At 32.5% G+C, this 20504-nt stretch overlaps 1 protein-coding gene across 7 annotated transcripts in view; it reads right to left on the bottom strand.

Moving 5' to 3' along the window:
* Positions 1–20504, bottom strand: part of PDS5B (PDS5 cohesin associated factor B) — a 204461-nt gene that overhangs the window by 107008 nt on the left and 76949 nt on the right. For all 7 annotated transcript variants that reach the window (XM_059378326.1, XM_059378327.1, XM_059378330.1 and 4 more), the window contains exons 2-8: positions 18870–18996; positions 15753–15956; positions 12799–12885; positions 12579–12676; positions 11828–11954; positions 6018–6098; positions 1681–1821 (exon numbers count right to left, since the gene is read on the bottom strand). In XM_059378326.1, coding sequence (XP_059234309.1) covers positions 1681–1821; positions 6018–6098; positions 11828–11954; positions 12579–12676; positions 12799–12885; positions 15753–15956; positions 18870–18977 — 846 coding nt within the window. In that variant the 5' untranslated portion in view covers positions 18978–18996. The remainder of the gene's footprint in view (positions 1–1680; positions 1822–6017; positions 6099–11827; positions 11955–12578; positions 12677–12798; positions 12886–15752; positions 15957–18869; positions 18997–20504) is intronic.

Raw genomic sequence — 20504 nt, 5'->3', positions numbered from 1 at the left:
ATTTCTTTCAGTGGACGATAAAAATGTTCTAAAAATAATTGTCATGACAGTTGCATGACTGTGAATATGTCAAAAAACACTGAATTGTACACTTTAAATGGGTGATTTTTATGGTATTTGAATTATATTTGAATAAAGCTATTACAAAAAGAAAAATAATAATAAAACAATCTACAAAAATGACCTCTAAAGCTCTAAAAAAATAAAAATTAAAAAAAATAAAAATAAAAACAACTGAATGCTTGTACTCTACTGCCAAGAATTCTGATCAAAATAACTTATCTGGTTTAATGCCCAGACATCTGTTTGCTTACTAACGCTCCACAGGTGAAGATTCTAATGTGCAGTCAGGGATAATTTAAGCTTACTTAAATTAAAAAGTTTACTTACTTAACTGTAACTCTTTGTGTTCCACAAATTCACCCAGCATCTTCCTACCTCTATATGCTTCTATATCTGTTTCCTTTGTTTCAACTGTATGCTGTTTATCTTTTAGCACACTTAGGATATCTGGCTAATTAAATCTGAATTTTTCTTTTCTTCTACACTAGCTGTTAGACTTGCTGAAAACAAGGATGATAATTCCTTACTTTTTATATTTCTTACAGTATTCAGTATTTTTAAAGAAAATTAGACCAGGGGCACCTGGATGCTTCAGTCAGTTAAGCATCTGCCTTCGGCTCAGGCCATGATCTCAGGGTCCTGGGATCTAGCCTTCCATCAGGCTCCTCACTTAGCAGGGAGCTGCTTCTCCTCGTCCCTCTGACTGCTGCTCTGCCTACCTGTGCTATCTCTCTGCCAAATAAAATCTTAAAAAAAAAAAAACAGAGCAAGAAAAATGTTAGAAGTATGACTGCCTTCTGCCTCATCAAAATTGCTAACTACATGGGAAAATATGGTGCAGTTGGGACAGTGAATCAAGTGGGTCACTTGAAAAATACACCCCAGAATAAAATGAGAATAATCACTTGCTAGTTTTGTGTGTTATTCACACTACAAATAAGGTTTGTTTATTTTCTTGTTTTAAAAGAGATAAATCAAAATTTTTACAAACAAGAAATATAACATGGAAATCATTTAAGAATTTCTCTGGGTGGCACATCAGATTTCATCAAAGATGATTTATTATAACCAACTTTTTTAAATCTTCCTGTAATAATTCGAAAAAAGGAAAATCTATTCCCCAAATCTACAAATGAAACTCAATTTTATGGCATAATGTCAAGGCAACAGCAACATGCCACCAAAAAATTCCAGAGAACTATGTGAAAAGTAATGGAGTTTCAACATAGGCATAAGATAATATCCACATGGGGAAACTATTTAACAATATGTGGACAATAGACCCTAAACTATTTTTACGGTGTAATCAGGGGGTCTTGGGAACCACTATAAACTGTGCCTTGAAAAGAAGGTTGATGTATAGCTAGACCTCAAAAATTGGTCACAATCTGGAAATTATCTGAAGTAAAATACCATCATTAATTAAGTGGCTACTATCTGCTAGGCACCATGCCAGGCATTGCAGATAAGCAAAGAAGTAAGGTACAAACATGTAAATAAATAACAGTAATACACATCTGCAGCATTCAGGTAAAAGTACCATAAGAATTAAAAAGCCACAAATAATGCTCTTTGCTAATCTGGTTGACAGAACGATAACATTTTTTAAATAGTTACCTTTAGTTTAAATTCAAGTTGGGGTAAAACAGAGAGCAGCAAATGACTATCAATATTATAGAGCTCCAAAATTAAGTCAAAGACATGCTCTGACAAATCGCTGATAGATGTTTTTCCAAGCATCAGAACCTGATTAAAAAACTTTTAAGAAAGAAAATTTATCATTAATAGCAATGCCATAGATAAAATGAATTTTCTAAAATCTTAATTATCATTCAATTAAATTCATTATTATTCTATACTAAGTCAAACAAAGGTTAGCAAAACATTTTCTAATAGTAAGTGGAAAACAACTACAGGCTAGTGCACCTTGCACATGAAACTTACCTCATATACAATAAAAGGTAATCTGTACTAATTTATCAATTAGCTTATTAATCAACACTCTACCTATCAAAACCTCATCTACAATAAAAGGTAATTTATACTAATTTATCAATTAGCTTATCAATCAACACTCTACCTATCAAATACACATTTTCCCCCATTATGGTATTTACTGTATTTTATCCTGTAATATGGTTCTATTTGTGTACATATCTTAATTTCCCTACTAGATAAATTTCTTAAAGTCAAGGGATCACACCTTGTTCACCTTAGCATGTATGAGAGACAACAGCATTAAAGACAAAACTTTGCACCTTTCATAGAAGGGGCCAATTCCAGTTTTAAAATAATTTTATAAAGCAAAACAACCTTTTTCTAATCCTCTGTCTTCTTTTAAATTCTGATAAACAGTATATTTTTTTGTACGAAGTTTACAGCACTAATTAAAATCCAATTAAAAGCACGGAAAATCCAAATATAAACAATTTTGTTTCCATTAGAAACTAGTTTCCACATTCAGATCATTTATCATATTACTACTAAAACTGATAAAGATATATGGCATAATAATCCAGTTCCTATTTAAAGTCTTCAAAATCATAAAAAAAATTAACCCAGAGGATATACAACATATTCTCAGCAGTATCTTCTGTCTCTTCAAAGAAGTAGTTTAAGGATTTTTTACACCACATAAACCCTGAGCGCTACTCTCAGTATCAGTTAATACAACCTGACTTAATATGGAAAGTACAAAGTCAAATATTTCACATTTCTATGTCTTTTCTGCTTGCTTTAACTCTTAGGCTATTCTTACATGAAGTTTATGTCTATGAACCTATACAGACTACCCAGCTATAAAGGGGAGAAAAGAACAAATTCCATGTTACTATTCCTTTTTTTTTTTTTTAACCAGTTTGAAAAGTAATTTGTTTGTTGTCCTTGTTTATCAACATTGTAGGAAAAGAATTTCATGACATCAAAGGTTAAATTCTCATTCAGGCTGAAAATCAAATGACTTTGTTTCCACTCACAAAATTTCTCCTGCTTAAAAATAGTAAATCTAATCTTTCCTTAACAAGACCAAATAATCCTTTCCAATCTGGCCACCTTGTCACATGATGTAAATGTCCTCTTTATCAGTCTGGGGAAACCAAATTTGAAAATTAAAAAAAAAAAAAAATGCTGTAGTCTATTAAGTATGCCAAAGCATTATGTCTTTAAAAGAAAAAAAAAAGCCATATATATACAGTGATTAAAAAATACTTTATTGCTGGGACACCTACATGGTTCAGTCGGATCAGTGTCTGACTCCTGATTTTGGCTCAGGTCATGATCTGAGGGTCGTGACATTGAGTCCCACGCTTGAAGCCTACTTATGATTCTCTCCCTGCCCCTCCCCACCTGCTCGCTCACTCACTCTCTCAAAATAGAAAAGAAAGAAAAAAAAAGTTCTGATGAAAAATAAAATTACCAAGAAGTGATCCAGTCAGAAAATTTTTGACATGTCCCTATGCACTTTTTGTGCCTGATAGTTTGACCTTTTCAAAAAATACATACTTTTGGGGCACCTGGGTGGCTCAGTGGGTTAAGCCTCTGCCTTCGGCTCAGGTCATGATCTCAGGGTCCTGGAATCGAGTCCCACATTGGGCTCTCTGCTCGGCAGGGAGCCTGCTCCCCCTACCTTCTCTCTTCCTGCCTCTCTGCCTACTTGTGATCTCCGTAAAATTAAATAAATAAAATCTTTAAAAAAAAATACATACATTTTAGTTTAAGTTGTCAAATAACGACAAATTTTATTTTTAAAAAAATAATCTATAATAACAACATAAAATAATAATCTAAAGTAATATCCACAGTGATTTAAGTCCTAAATATGTAAGAATCACTATAAAGAACCTGAATGTGTCTCTATCATATCCCTAATAGTGAAAAAAAAAGTAAGTAAAAAAGAGACAGAAATGTGGTTATTATTTGCTTGCTAATTCTCTACTACAAAGATAAATGAATAATGGCTACTACATGTACAGGTTCAAAAAGCCTGAGAATTATTTTAATACCGTAATTCATTTCATCTTACAAGACAAGTTCACTAGGTCAAAGTTTGAGGTAGAAAAATAAAGTATAAGGGTACTAGAGGGTGAAAGAAAGCAATTCTTAATGATGTCTTAGCTAACCATCAAATAAAGCAAGGAACAAGAAGAGATTAAACAATGGACAAAGTATGGGTAATAAAATACAGCTGGAAGTGTGCTTGGACCTTCTGATACTGTGCCTCTCACCCCTCGGCTTCTGATAAAGATACCACAAGAAAGTATGGAGAGGGCAGTTCTACCTCTGCAGGCGAGAACTAAGAACAAGCAATTAACATAAGATATTTGTGACCGGGAACTGTAAACACCTGAGATTCCTAAAAGTATTTCTCTGGTCCTGTTTCTTTTAGCTCTAATAATAAGTATTTTCAAACATAAACATATGCAGAGAGAATAGTATAATGAACATAATCACCTAGCTCCAACAAATACCATCATTCCATCATGGACCTTACTTTTTTTTATTACCAATAAAATATTTATTTCCCCAATTCTAGAAATATTAACATGGTATAGTGTTATTTGTTTTTGTTCCGTTTTGTTTTACCAGAAAAAAGTAAAAAATATTTAATTGTTCCCCTAAAAAAACATCTGGCTTGGCAATACCAATTTAAATAAGTGACCACCAGGAGGAGCTCACCTAAAAGGCCATGGAGATAGTCATTCAGGTGCTCTTGAAGCAAATGAAAGGGGAAGGCTAATTAATCACACACAAAATGCTTAAGACTGGGTCTACACAATTCAAAAGCCATCAAGTCAATAATGGAAAAACTCAACCCACTCAGTCCAACCAATTTATTCTGGCTGATATCCAAGATTCACAAAACTAGCAGAAATCATTATTTAGAATTCCCTGCCAATTTGGAGTATTAAGATAGATTACACAATTTGTCCAGGTTCTCAAAGTTCACCCTCCAAAACAATTTTCTTACAAATCAAATACATTTTATCAAATCATCATGTGTTTTGAATTATTTAAGGCCATAAGCCAGAAACAAAAACTAAGATTAACCAAGATGCTGTTCTATAAAGTTTGTTACTTTTCCAAAGCACATCTTTTCACGATGTATTTTATATACGGATTTCATTTTTTATATACTACAGGAAATATGATCCTTCAATAAACTTCAGGCAAATATGTAAGTGATTATAAATGACTTTGTTTCTCACTTTTTTCCAAGAGACAGATTTACATCCTTTACATATCTGAAGGTGGGTGAAAGTGGAAAGTAGAGAGAAGTGTCACATAAGGCGTCATTCATGTGAATATTTTCCATATGAATGGTGCCCTCTAGAGTTGTGCAACTCAACAGAACTATAGAGAGAAAATAAAACTTAAGCTTTTATCATTGAACCTATCAACTAAAATATATTTCTTCCGAAAATAGCTAAAAGATAGTCAATTGTAAATAAGCAGATTTGGGATGATATTGGAAGAGCTCATTTCATCTCAGTTCCTTCCCTTTTTCAGAAAAGGTTGATGTACATGATAGCAAGACAGACAACTGTCACCAAATTGCTGCCATTCATACTTGCCTTCAACTTTAAAGTCCTGATATTAGTTCATATCTATTTCTTGTATAAACCAATTTAATCTCCAAAAAGCTGTAACTTCCCTGAATAATGAGAAGCTCTATTTGGAACATTAGAAACAAGCTGTATATCTTGCTAATCAAAATAAAAGTTATTTTAATTCTTAGGCAATTTCAAAGAAGCAAATGAATGAACAAACAAGATGCTAGGTAACCTTCCATATAATAATAAACAAGAATAATTTTAAATAAGGAGAAAGAAAATATATCATTTAATGATTAAAACAACACAAAATTTCAAAGTATGTACTACCTGCAAAAATTTTGCTTCTAGCTATCTTTAAAATGTTGGTTAATCCTCTGACAATCAACTACAAGAAAGACTTACATTGGTAATATATGGTTCAATAGCTTGAGCTGTCCTCTTCAGTAAAGCCTTTGCCAAATCATATGCTTGCTTGTTTAAATTCTGAAAAACATAAACAATATCTATTAGACATCTCTAACCATGAAAAACAAAATATTACCTGTATTCCAAAAGGTACTCCTGAGTAAATGAATGGGAAAACCAAAACGCAGAATAAAAGAGAAAGGAAAGCCACTTTTCTTCTTTTAAGACTGTGAAGTGTGTTAGCCTGATGATTCACAGACCTGCACCCCTGGGGCAAATAATACATTATATGTTAATAAAAATAATTAATTAAAAAAAAGACTAACTGGTCTTCCTAGATGATAAGATCCCTTCCAAGAAAGGATAATTACATTGTCTTCCTATCTCAATCACAACATAAGGTAAACCATACAGAAAAGACCAATAAATGTTTGTTAGATAGAAGAGGAGACAGTGATTCTAAACCTAGTCCCGAAGTCAAATCAGTTCAGCTGAGTACAAATACAGGTTGTTTTACCCAGGTCCAGAAGAACCAAAATATCCTAAGAGAATGAACTGGATTCTAATGTGAACAAGAATCGGGGGCTGACAGGTGGGGAAAGACAAGAGTTTGGGGCAACTATGGGACAGGAGATTTACTCAAGCACATCTCAGAGCATAGATAAGGTCAATGATACAACAAGAAACATAAGAAACAGTAAAATATGAAAAGAAAAAAGGTACAAGAAAAAATATCTTAAGAAAAAATGTTTCTAAGAGATTCTGATAATGACAAAAACAATCAAGACCAAAGATCTAAAGGAGAATTGCCATTATGATTTAAGAACATTACAGAAAACAGGTGCACTGTAAATATCCTGAAACTCACATTTAGCATATTTTTAGTTTTCCCTGCATTGATGCTTCCATTGAATTACTTCATTTCTAATTGCTGTTCAGTATTTTATAATATACTATAGCTTATTTACTCATTCTCCTGTTCATAGACATTAAATCATATGTCTTATACATGTTCCCTTGTGCATATAAGAAATAATTTTCTGTAAATTCCACCTCTGCCATTTTTCACATGGGCTTTTTTGTTCTTATCTATTTGTAGAGTTTTTCTATAAATTCTACACACTAAACCTTTGTCAATTTTGTGTAAAACATATCTTAGTCTACATTTGTTTTTTCCACATTGTTTATAGTATCTTAGAGACGAGAAGTTTCTTGACTTAATGTCACCGAATATTTCAGTATTTTCTTATTTGGCTTGTGCTCACTGTATCTTTAAGAAATTCTCCTCCACAATGAAATTTAGATGTTGCTTTATATTTTCAAATAAAAATTTAAAGATTTGTTTTTCAGATTTAGATCTTTATTCTCCCTGTAATTTATTTTTATGTGTGATATAAAATAGTATTATTTTCCATATAGTTATTTGTCCTAAAACCAGTAATAATCTATTATTCCCTCCAGTGACCTATAATATCCACACTCTCAAGTTTCTATATAACTAAAAAGCCACTTGTAAATTCTCCATTACTTCCATTATGTCCCTTTGTCTATTACTGCCTGATTATAGTCAAAGGGATATATGGAAACAGTGTCTTAATACCAGGAGGTAGATTAAGTCTCCACCTTCTATTCCTCTTCAAGAATGGTTAGCTATTATTGGCCATTTGCTCTTCAATGTGAATTTAAAATCAGTTTGTCAAATCACCCACACACTTTCAAACTTTCTTTGATTGGATTATCCATTCCTATGCAGAAATCTGGCATCATTATAATACTGAGCTTCCTATCCCATAAATATAACAAATCATGGAGCTAAGTTAAGTCCTTATACTTTTTAGTCAACTATAATGATTTAACATAAAGTTGCACATTTTTGTGAAATTTCTAAGCAGCTCAAGTCTTTTGTTAAAGCTACAAATGTATTAAATTATACCAATGGCTTTTCATATACATTGAACTTATATCTAGCAACCTTGTAGAATTTTCTTTGTTCTAGAAACTTATCTGTATATGGCTTTGTGTTTTCTACATATTATCAGCAAACAATTTCAGTTTATTTCTTCTTTCTGATCCTTTTACCCTATTTATCTCATTTTATTTCACTAACTTAAGACATTAATTAATGCTGATTAGAAATGGCAGTGTTGCCTTTTCCGGAGACGTGTTACTAAACTTCAAAAAAATATGCTTCAGCATTTCACCATTAAGTACAGTATCATACATGTCCTTATCACTCTATGGAAGTGTCTTTCTATTTCAAATCTGCCAAGAGGTTTTATCGTAATTCATACTGAATTTTATCACATGCCCTTCTACATCTATTGATACTTTTTCCTTTGATCCATTCATTTACACAAATATCTTAGTCTATTGTTAACATTTTCTAATGTTAATCTATCATATATTCCTAAAATAAAACTAATTTGCTCATTAGCAATACTTGTTTATGCCATTCCAAATGCTACTATTTTATGTTGAATTTATGTGAATGAATTAAAGTTACATTTAAATTAGTCTATGATTCTTCTTACTTGCTTGGTTTTGTCTAGTTTCCCTACATTCTACTCATAAGGCGAATTGTGGAACATTTCTTCCTTTTCTATAATTTGGAAAAGTTTGCTTGATATTAAGATTGTAATGCTACCCAAATGATTAGAAGGTATCTCCTGACTCAGTCTTCTGTGGTAAGTTTGTATTCTGCTGCTGTTGCTTTCATTATGGTTGCTACTGTTGTTTAGGAGGAAGGGATTTTGTTCATTTTATGGATACAGTATTTAAGACCAATTAGATTTCTTTTGCTGGTTAAAGGTTATTCAAGATCTTCTCTTGAGACAAGTTTGGCAGGTTATAGTTTCTAGGAATTTCTTTTATCTAATTCCAAGTATGTTACCATAAAATACTCTTCATGGAATTATCTTTTTATTTTTTTAACGTCTGCTGTTCCCATTTCATTCTAAAACTGTATATTGATCCCATCTCCTTTTTTCTGATTCAACTTGCCAAGGATTTGCTTAATAGATTTTTCAAATTGCCAGCTTTGAGATTTTGTGAAATGTCACTGTATTTTTTTTCTTTTAAAAATTGTATTTATTTGAGAGAGTGTGAGAGAGAGAGACAGAGAAAGAAAGCATGAACCAGGAGAGGGGCCAAGAAGCAGACTCCCTGCTGAGCAGCGCCCCCCCCCCCCAATGTGGGACTCAATCCCAGTACTTCAGGATCAAGACCTGAGGCAAAGGTCTATTTCACTGACTTCTGTATTTCATTCTTTTCTTCCTTACATACTCTGTATATTCTGATATTTTTATAACTTCTTGAATTGGACACTTAGCTAATAAAATTAGACTTATAAAACATTTTAAGTTGTATCCCAGAAGTTTTAATATGTTATCATTTTAATTATCATTTCTAAATATTTTATAATTCCCACTATGATTCTTTTGACAAATTATGGTTGCTATAAATTTGTTTTTGCTTCAAATCCTCAATATTCTTATAATCTACTGATCTACTTAATTTATAATCACTGAGAAAAGTGTTATATCTATTTTCAGCCTATGTATGTACAAGTTTTAAAATCTTCCTGAGAACTAAACCTTTTATCCTTCTACAAACTCCTTCTTAACCCATTAAAGACTATTACATCTAACCATAGTACAAGCTGCTTCAGTTTTCTTTCAGTTAATACATTCCTGGCAAGTCTTTTTTCCATCCTTTTTTTTTTTTTTTAAGATTTTACTTGTTCATTTGAGACCGAAAGATACAGAGGGAGAGCATGAGCAGGGGAAGAGGCAGAGGCAGGGGGAGAAGCAGGTTTGAGTCCCAGGACCCAGAGATCAGGACCCAAGCCCAAAGCAGACATTTAGCCATCTGAGCCACCCAGGCACCCCTTTCAATCCTTTTAAAAGCTCTCAACCTTTTTGTGACTGTATTTTGTTCTTATTTCTTATTGAACAGCTGGATTATTTTCAAAAAATCTGACAATCTGTTTTAAATTGTAAATTTAGACCATTTACATTTATTGTAATTCTTCCTTTTACTGTAATCCTGAACATTGTAATACGAATACTTCATTTCAAGTTAGAAGTTAATCAATAGCTCTATACTCCTGATCACCACCCAAATTAAATCACTCATTAACTCCATTAAGCCACTGAATCTTCTATGTTCTTTGTATCCAGTAGTTCTGGGTCATTTGTTAATCTCTTTAATTAATCATTATAATTATTATTGCTAGTATTTTTTTATAGGTAAGTTCTTATTTAAAGCATTTCTTTGTTCACCATTATTTCTTCCTTCTTGCTTCTATTAATTCAATTTCCATCATTCTACAGCACTCACATACTAGTTCTTTCAGGAAGAATCTTGACAAGTGAATATTTAATGTATTTATTTCACTCAAATTGGATATACAACTGCACACACATATACACACAAATGCACAATTATTTTTTCTTAGCACTTTGGAAGTATAGTTCCATTATCTTCTGGCATATCTATCCTTGCTACTGAAAAGTGAGCAATCAGTTTAATAATTAATCCTTCATGAGAGCTATGCCTTTTTTATGAGCTTCACAGATTATCTCTGGTTTGGCATTCTATTTCTCCAGGATGTTCCTGGATTGGAATTTTTTTTATTTATTCCTCTCATGACACTTTTTCTACTTAACCCATAAAGTCATGCTGTTTCAACAGTTCTGGAACATATTAAGCAAATTCCTATTTAAACATTTCTTCTCCACTTTCTACTTTGTGTTCTGCAATCACTACTAAATATACTGGTCCTTCTCATTCTATTTTTCATGTCTCAATATCTTTTATGTTTCCTTTATCTTATTTTATCTATGCAATTTCCTCTGATCTATCTCCCAGTTCTCTAAGTATCTTTTATAATCCTATAGAGATCTTAACTTCAATGACCATTTCTCATTTCTACCTTTTTCCTAAACTTCTCCTTTCAAAAATCTAGATATCATGTTTTTAATTTATTTATGTCTTTGATCCCTTTACGCATTTGTTATCTTAAATCCTTTTAAGGGTATTCATTATCTTTATCTATATAGTATCTGAATTTTTAAGTCTATTTGTAATGTCTGATTTTCAGCACTGATGGACTATTTTCTTTAAGAATTTGGAAATGTAAATTATGAGGTCATTTGCATTGAAGCACTATTTGTATGAATGTCATATACCTAAAAAATTCAGATTATACTTTGCCAAAAAGGTCTTCAGTTTGCAGATCTTTATACTGGTGACTATTTATTCCCTCTCTTTAACCTCTCTCTTTTCTCTATTTCACAGAATCATTATTTCCAGCTGTATACTGAAGAATTAATCATGTTCAAAGAACATGACACACAAACATACATTTTGATTAACATCACCCAGGGAAGAAACACTGTCATCAACATATTCTTTCTAAAAATTGGTAAAGACTTCCCTTTTAACTTCACCCCTCTTCTCCATCTACACTACTGTTGTCTTTCACTTAAGGCTCTAACTGGTTTCAGCGCCTCCTGACATACAAAGTTACGTGATAGCATCTAAGTAACTATCACTCCTGAAACATTTCCTATGCAAAACTGAGTTATTACAGATATTTTACCACATAAACTATATCTATTTAATTTCAATAGTAACTATAAGTGCACCATGTTTTATTAAACATGACTAATCTTAATATTAATCAATTAAAATAAAGTCTCCGAAACTAAGGCTAAAGCAGGAAAAATTACATTTAGGACATAAGCACAAGCTCTTGCCCTTAAATTAATGGGCTTTAGACATATTTCAGTATATACTCTACTTACCTTATGGGCAGGTACCAGATTTACCAAAACTGTATCCAAAAGCTCCTGAGATACTGTATCACCTTCACAAATAATAGAACTCATGAGATCTACCATGTGCATATGAACTTTCTGATTGTGACCATTGCTGAAATTCAAAATAGATTATTTTATTTAAAGGGTATAGGATTTACTCATAACATGGTGTTGACAAATGCTACACTTTATAAAACATGATATTAAAATATTAATTAAATCAAATTCCGTATATTCATTTAAAGTTTTCCTCTCTCCCATATCTTACAGTGGTATCAAAAATATATTTTTAAACTACATTTCCTGGATTACTTTTCCCGAATTTTAACCAGTCTCACAATCAAAAATAATTAAATCAAATGCTATCTTTAGTTTACCTTAAATTTAGAGACTCAAACTGCTCTGAAATTCATTCCAATAAATAATATTAAAGAATACACAAAAAACTCAAGTTTTATATGAATCAGGATCAGTAATATTTAATTAAAAGATAAAAATATAATCCAAAAAATATTTATATTGGCTATAGATTGCCTTATGCCACTCTTGTATATACCCTACAATACAAAATTGATTAGTTCTATCCATTTTTAAAACATCTATAAAAATGTTAGAGTTCCTACAACTCTCAGCCTGCCAAATATTCATCATAACACACAGTTGATGCATATTCACCTGTAAGTTCTAAATGCTTTATACTTTAAAAAAAGTTACATGCCTAGTAAAATAAACTTACTTTATAACTGAAAATAATGTTCTGTATAACTGGGTAAAAATTTCATTGCTATCTTCCAACTCAAAGCATATGTTATATGACTTGACCCAAGCAATGTTCTAAAAATAAGCAAAAAAAAAAAAAAGAAAGAAAGAAAGAAAGAAAGGTAAACACTTCAATTAGTAAAAATACACAAGCACAAAAACCAATTTAAAATGTAATCTCAAGATATACTGCTTACCTCAAGTAAGTAAAAATACCTATTGAACTGTGGGCTCTTTGTATCTTCCAGCCCCTTTAACTGCCTTGTTATAAACATAAATATATCCTTCAAAAAAAGAGAGACAAAGTATTAGTTAAATTATGGATCCTAAATGAAAATATCCACTAACTCCTAAAGCTAATTCAGCACTCACATGTATCTACCAAGATAAATTGTAAAGAACCGAAGAGGGCTGGGGAGACAGGACTATATATGGCTGGAACTTTTTTTAAAAGAACCTTATCATATGAAAACACTAAATATCTTATTAACCTTCACAGGAAAATAGTAAATAATTTACCACCATCTTAGAGAATGAAAAACTTCATCTTAAAGCAAGTTAAAAAAAACTAGACCCAAAAACTAGTAAACCAAAATTTATCCTATTATCAGTATAACGAAGGTTATATTTTATATTGTTATTAGTATTAGTATTACATACTGATAACAAAGATAATACTAATAATGTGACAGACAGCTAATGAGGTTTGCTAGAACAGCACTATATAGGCAATTATACAGCAAAAACACAGTTTAAGAAACTTAAAATTCCAAAATAAATCACCAAATGAAAAGATAATAGATTACAGAAACAGAAATTTTAAAAAGACCCATAGAACTTAACTTTCAAGCTTGCTACCTAATCATTATAATTACTTGCTTTTTCCCACCATTTCTCAATCTATCTCCATCTGTCAGCTTTTGATTTTTTTTTTTTTTACTACATCCTCCTTTTGTACCTGGATAGAGATAGGTTCAATGTCCCTTTAAGGCAAGTTTTATGGAGAGGATGTTCTTAAAATTTGGGGAAAGGGTAAAATTATAAAAGCTGATTCTGCAAAGCAATCATGCTAATCAATAAATATAAATAATATTAAATAAACAAAAAGAAAAATGTTTCCCTTGTAAGCAAAATGATAAAGAATATTTTTAAAAGGAAAAAATACGCAGTTAATGACTAGCTTTTCAAAAAAAATTATGAAAAGTACATCCTTCAAAAATGGTCACTTTGATAGTAGTACTGTACAAAATACATCTTTTGTGAATAAATCCTCCTACTGTGACTAAAAGAAAACCAAGTGCCACAACGTCTACCTGGAGATAGAAAGACAACACTCACCCATTTATAACCTCTCCAATTTATAACCTCTCCAACAATCACTGACCTACACATGAAGCCAGGTGTATAAAAAGGGTTTTCTGATAACAATACTTACAGTGGAAATATAAGCATCAAAGTGTCACAATTTTCTATTATTGCTACTGCAGACAAAGAAAAATAAAAACTTTATGCTTATCAATAGTGAAAAAGAAAAGAGGCATTTAAAGAAGACCAAAAAATTGGACCAGAGAAAGGAAGATACTGTAAATTTTTCAGCTCTGGAATAATTCCAAAGACTAATTTAATAGCAGCTACTCAATATTCTTCTTATAAACTGTCCTGTTATAAATAGAACAGATGTGTAGGTATTCTTTTGGGAGGACTTTTTATTACCCCAAGGCCCTGAGATAGATCACTGATTATGCAAACTGAGAAATACACAAGGGGTAAAAGAAACCTGTAGCAGCACTCTTAAATTAGACCTTCCTCTTCCTAAGAATGCCGACAAGACACTAGTAAGGAAGACCACAGGCCATCTCCAAATTAGAGATTTATAATTAGAAAGGAAAATACATACCTGGGTATACCACTTGACAGACCAGCTCATGTTATCTACTTAAACCTCTGACCATTCTCAAATTTTACATTTCGACTCTACCTTCAAGTGACAAATACTGTCACTGTCCTGAGATTTTTACCAATTAAAATATTAAACAACCATGCCCAAACCAGTTTGGAAATTCCACACTGGAATTCTGTTAGACTTGATCAAATGAGCACGCTCCTCACTCCCAATTATTCAGGAATCATATCAGGACTATTTTTCACCACTGTAAACCCAGTTCCTAACACATAATTAACAATAATACTTGTTAAAATAAAATAAACCTAAATTGCCATCATTTTCTCCACAATGGCAGTAATAATCTTCCTATACACTCATTCCCTAACCCACAATTTCCACAATTATTTTTTTTCTTTTTAAAGATTTTATTTATTTACTTATTTGAGCGGAAGAGAGAAAAAGGGAGAGAGAGCACAAGCTAGGGGGAGGGGCAAAGGAGGGAGAGAGAGAAGCTGGACTCTGGTCTTGATCCTAGGACCCAGGGATCAAGAACTGAGCTAAAGGCAGCCACTTAACCAACTAAGCCACCCAGGAACCCCCACGATTATCTTTTATTACTACTGGTTTTTCTAGTTTTCTCACCTATTTTATTCAGTATCTCTTTGCACAGCTCTAGTTATTTCACACTTTCTAGCAGCTGGATTAATCATGCCATTCCCCTTTTTTCATCTTTTAAAGATTTTCCAATCATATATGGCTTTACTTACAACTACTTTAACCAAGTACTAGGTGTCTTTTCTACCTTTTCATTAAAATTTTGTTCACTGTATTTTCTTCCAAACAATTCACATCACACACACACATTAGGATTCATACTATAAATTCAGGCTTATACTACATACTATGTTTTAAATAATGAATATAGGCTTCAGCATAGATGTTCAAAAGGGAAAAGGAAGTATCCCCCCCCAAGTGCTACTGAAATAGAACTAATGATAATATTAAAAGCATACAATAAAAAGTATATGCACTAATCTACTTCTTATCCTAAAGATCAAAAACTGTTTTAGAAAAGTAAGTACTAAATGAGGGGTCGGGGAGTTCTTTGGAGAAGAAGAAGAGGAGGAAGAAGATGTTGTTTAACAAAAGATTGCTATAGTCAGTATCAAAGAATCTGAAGAAATCATCTAAATATTTTAAGTCCCATTTTAGTTAGATAAATGAAAATATCAGTCAATCTTGAAAATTCTTTAAATCAGTACTTGCCTTTAGTTTATCAGGGGACGTGTAAGGAGCTTCAGGAGCATAAATCCTGAAAATATCAGCAAGGCAGCAGGCTACCAGTAAGCGAACATCTTTGTCAGGATGCTTGAGGAAAAAATCTGAAGCAAGATGTAAAGCTAGGTTTAAATATAGCTCCTTTTCTTCTTCAGAGTCCTGGTCCATATCCATAAAAGTTTTCACAACCATCTATTCAAAAACAGAATAATGCAATCATGAAATCCTTCATGCAAAAATAGTCATTTGAAATAACAACCATATTAACTACAAAGATTAACTTCCAAATAAATAATATACAGTAGTTTTCATTTTTCCTCTGTAAGTGTTGAGAGAACAAGATCTTTCAAAAACTATAAGAAAAATAACTTCTTTAAAAGACTTTAAAAGGCTAAGATACTTTTCATGTACCCATCCTACCTGCTAACCAGATAAAAAGTGTAAAACTAGCCTTGCATGGCATTTCTGGCTCACTTTTACAAATGGACTAAAAGGAGTATGTCCTTTCTTAAAAAGAACAACCTCTTTTTATAACATACCTACTCCTTTTACTACACTTAAGAAAAAACCCAGGAAAAGAAAAAAACAATTTATTTTTCCATCTGACGCATAAACCACTTCAGATACATGGACTTATATATTCAGTTAAAAAAGAATAAAAGATTTAAGAAAGGATGATGTAGACGTATTCCAAAACATTAAAAAGCTACCACAAAGTGACTACCATAGCATCCAACAAAATATTTCTGATGCCATGGTAAAAGAGAACATGACATGGACGGTTTCTTAGTAGGACTCAATGGCATGAATGGAGTAAGCAGAAAGAACCTATAAAAAATGTTTCCTTTTTCAAAAACATTTACATAAAAGAAGTAGGACAGAAATAAAAACGGTGAAGAATGGTACCAGTTGAATTCTATAAAGAGCCTTTTCTAATTTCCCTATTAGTTGTCACAATGAACCCTCAGTCCATACTATGCTTACCTCAGATGAGACTTTAAATTGACAACCTGACAGAAACATACATTTAAATAAAACTCTAATGGAAAGGTGACCATCCGGCATCCACTAGGTGGTGCTGCAAATACTAATCAACAAATAGGACTGGCCACCAACTATCAATATCTATGACTTAGTCCTTGAAAAATACACGGATTTCTACTCTGCATTAGAGCTAGATCCACTGCCTTGCTGGGAAACAGTGTTCCTCACAGGGCAGAGGGAGACCTCAGTTGTACTATGCCAGATGCCAGAACCAACTGTAGGTGAATTCTTCCAGTCTGGCACTGTAGTTAGTTTAAGGGTACAAGGTACAGGACTACTCTCCCACCTTTTAAAGTTTATTCTTTTAAGATATATGTTTGACGGTATAGGCATATCATGAAAAGAGGCAAAGGGGGAAAAAAAAAAAAAGACCTACATGCAGGAAACCATTTCTTTTTCTAGAATCTGTTCACAAAGAGAGATTCAGTATATTTTGAATAGAATATTATAGGAAACTCTAGAAATTCTATAAATAATAAATAATGACCCTACATGTTAACTGTTTTAATTTATAAAACTCACTCCTGTAATTGTACATATCAAAAATTACTGTCAGCCCACCATTAAATCCTTTTTATATTTCTCTAAGAAGGTTGCTAAAAATAATGGTTAAGTGTAAATTAGGAAAACAAATGAAGAAAAAGTATATTAGACAGATTACTGCTGGGCATAAAAGCCTAAAAAATAATGAAAACATATTACAAACACTAAATGTGAACACTGTGGAAATCATTCCACCAAAACTAACAACAAATTTACACAAGGGCTAGATAATAAGAATTCCTCAAAACCATCTACAATTCAAATGGTGTTATTAAACTCAATTGCTCATATATAAGTCATCTATTAAAAAAGATGTCTGAGGAAATATCATCTCTAAAAGAAAGGAAATGTTAATCAACTTAGAAGTACAGCTTCTGTATTTAATAGTTTCTTTGTAAACAACAGAGATGTTTACCTATCATTGTTAAAATAAAAGCTAATCTGAGGAAATCAAGTATTCACTTCTCTAAAAATTCAACAGGTCAAGAGAATGTACATACAGAGAAAATGAAAAGTGTCACATACAAAGGATATGTAGCTTCACTATTTTTAACAAAATATACACAAGTTCCTAACTAGTAATTTTAATCTGCTCAAAGGTATCTTTCCCTTGGAATAAAAAAATCTAATATCTGACATTCTAATATCTTATGCACAAAACTAGGACTTTACGGGAAATTTATGACTATTGGAGTCCTTTTCTTCTAATAAAAATAAACCATGAAGCAACAACTGTAAGACAATACTTTGCTTTAAAGAGGCTACAGGATCTTCAATGATTAATACAGGTTTTCCACTCTTGAAATAGGGACAAATAATAATGTATCAAGCAAAATTAATGTCCAGGTAGATATAATTTAGAAGGGAAAAAAATGCTCAAAAATAAAGAACAGTTCAACTAACTGATAAATCAGCTTAGCATTCTGGTTAGCCACTCTGCTCCTTTAAGCATTTTACAATGACAGGGACCAACCATCACTGCCCTGAAGAAAAGGTAAAATATTGTTCAAACACATATAAAGAGACTGAGCCAGGACCACTTCATCTATGGAAGGTCACCATCAATCTTGATTCACTGCTGCATGTCAGAAGCAGAGACAGAAGCTGAAAGTAAAGCTCTTTAACCTACTCCAAAGTAACTTTAAAGTAAGTAATGCTCAGTACAAAGACTTAAAACTTCCCTTCTCAGATTAAAATGATTGTTGTTTTAAAATAAATGAGATATAGGACAAAGAACTTCTATACAGACAACAATGAATGTAAGAGTACTACAGATTTATTCTTTATACCCAAGTATAGGTGGCCCTAGAAAAGCTTCACCTTTCCGGCTGCTCTCCCATTAACAGTAGCCAAGGAAACCCTACAGTTCTTTACCTATTTCCACTCTCCTCAATCCTCTCCCTGCCATTTTTAGCTTTCATTTGCTTTTTTAAGGTGCCCTAACAAAATATAGCCCTATGTGATTTCCATAGGTAACCCCCACCCTAAACAGATACCCCAAAACATAATTTTACTCACCTTTAACCGTCTCACCATCTCCTCTTTAGATATTTTATCTGAGATTTCCTTGACACCAGGAGGATAAGTAATTTTTCCATCATTGGTTCTTGTCTTTGAATGAGCCATGATGGAAATATTTTTACCCCTAAAACAAGAAAACAATTAGAAGCAAACAAAAAAATTGGTATAAACTAAATTAATAATAAACATGAAAGGTAGCCTGTCCTCCCAACCAAATAATTTATAACTACTTCCTAATTTATAGTATCTCACTTATCTAATTAATGAAAAACATTTTATTAAGCACTTCCCCAATTTTTTTCAATTATATTTTCACTTCCATTTCTACTAATTGTAAGTCGGGTAATTTGCACTAACCATCCAACTACAAAAACTATAAATAATAGGGGAAAAAAGCCATCCAAAACAAGCTTATTTTTTAAAGCACCACAAATTACTTGTCCCAAATAAAAGAGAATACAGGAATCCAAAGAGGTAAAAGGGGTACTGGAGCATTATATCCATTGACACCCTGAGGGCATTTGCCAACCCTAACAAATCTAGAATTCAGTTTGGTCATCTTATGAGGCAACGGGGACAGAGGTAAATCTTAACCTGTCAAGATAGAATATCAGGGTGCCTGGGTGGCTCAGTGGGTTAAGCCACTGCCTTTGGCTCAGGTCGTGATCTCAGGGTCCTGGGATCGAGTCCCGCATCGGGCTCTCTGCTCAGCAGGGAGCCTGCTTCCTCCTCTCTCTCTCTCTGCCTGCTTCTCTGCCTACTTGTGATGTCTCTCTGTCAAATAAATAAAATAAAATAAATCTGTAAAAAAAAAAAAAAAAAAAATAGATAGAATATCAGAGACCTTCCTGATATCAATGCACAATACTACCCCAACTCCAGAAAGATAACACCCACAAAGATAAGCCAGAAATCAATATGTGCCCATGCCCCCATCAACAGCCACTGGGAAGAGCAGAGCAAGCTGCCTTGGTACTAAGCAGAGCAACGTAATAACAAATGCAGCTAACTGATTTTCGACATGGGCCTGCACATTTGCTATGGTTCTCATTATCTAAGTTGTCCAGAGAACCTCAACACACGAACACAGTGACCCCTGACTGGTAGTACTACCAAGAACCAAATGTAAGTAAAATTCTACACCTCAGAGAATCCCCACCATGAGGTTTCTAGGACAATGAGCATTATCAAGTCAAAAATAATCAAGCACCTAAGGAAACATGACACTATGTGCAAGAATCAGCAGAAATACCAGGCACCAAGACAGAACGCACAAAGACTTCATATATTACAATTCTCAAGCAGATTACAAAACTACTTTATTTATTTATTTTAAAGAAATCAAAGTCTAAAATAACTCAAGGAATAAATAATTATAGAAAGCAAACCAGAACAGAAAGTCAAACTTCTAAAACAAAAAATGCAAAAACTAAAATTAAAAACTCAATGGACAAGTTTATTAGCAGATTAGAAAAAGCTATTAAAATTAGCAAACTGGAAGAGAAATCAAAAGAATATAAAGAACAAGAAAGGACAGAAAGTTTAACTTACGATTCATGGAAGTACCAAAAGATAAATGAAGGTAGAGCCCCTATCTGAGTAGAACAGCATAAAATATCAATCCATAAATTC

Source organism: Mustela nigripes, chromosome 15 (assembly GCF_022355385.1).
Source record: "Mustela nigripes isolate SB6536 chromosome 15, MUSNIG.SB6536, whole genome shotgun sequence".
NCBI classification, from domain to species: domain Eukaryota; kingdom Metazoa; phylum Chordata; class Mammalia; order Carnivora; family Mustelidae; genus Mustela; species Mustela nigripes.
This window is presented reverse-complemented; position numbering and strand designations above follow the sequence as displayed.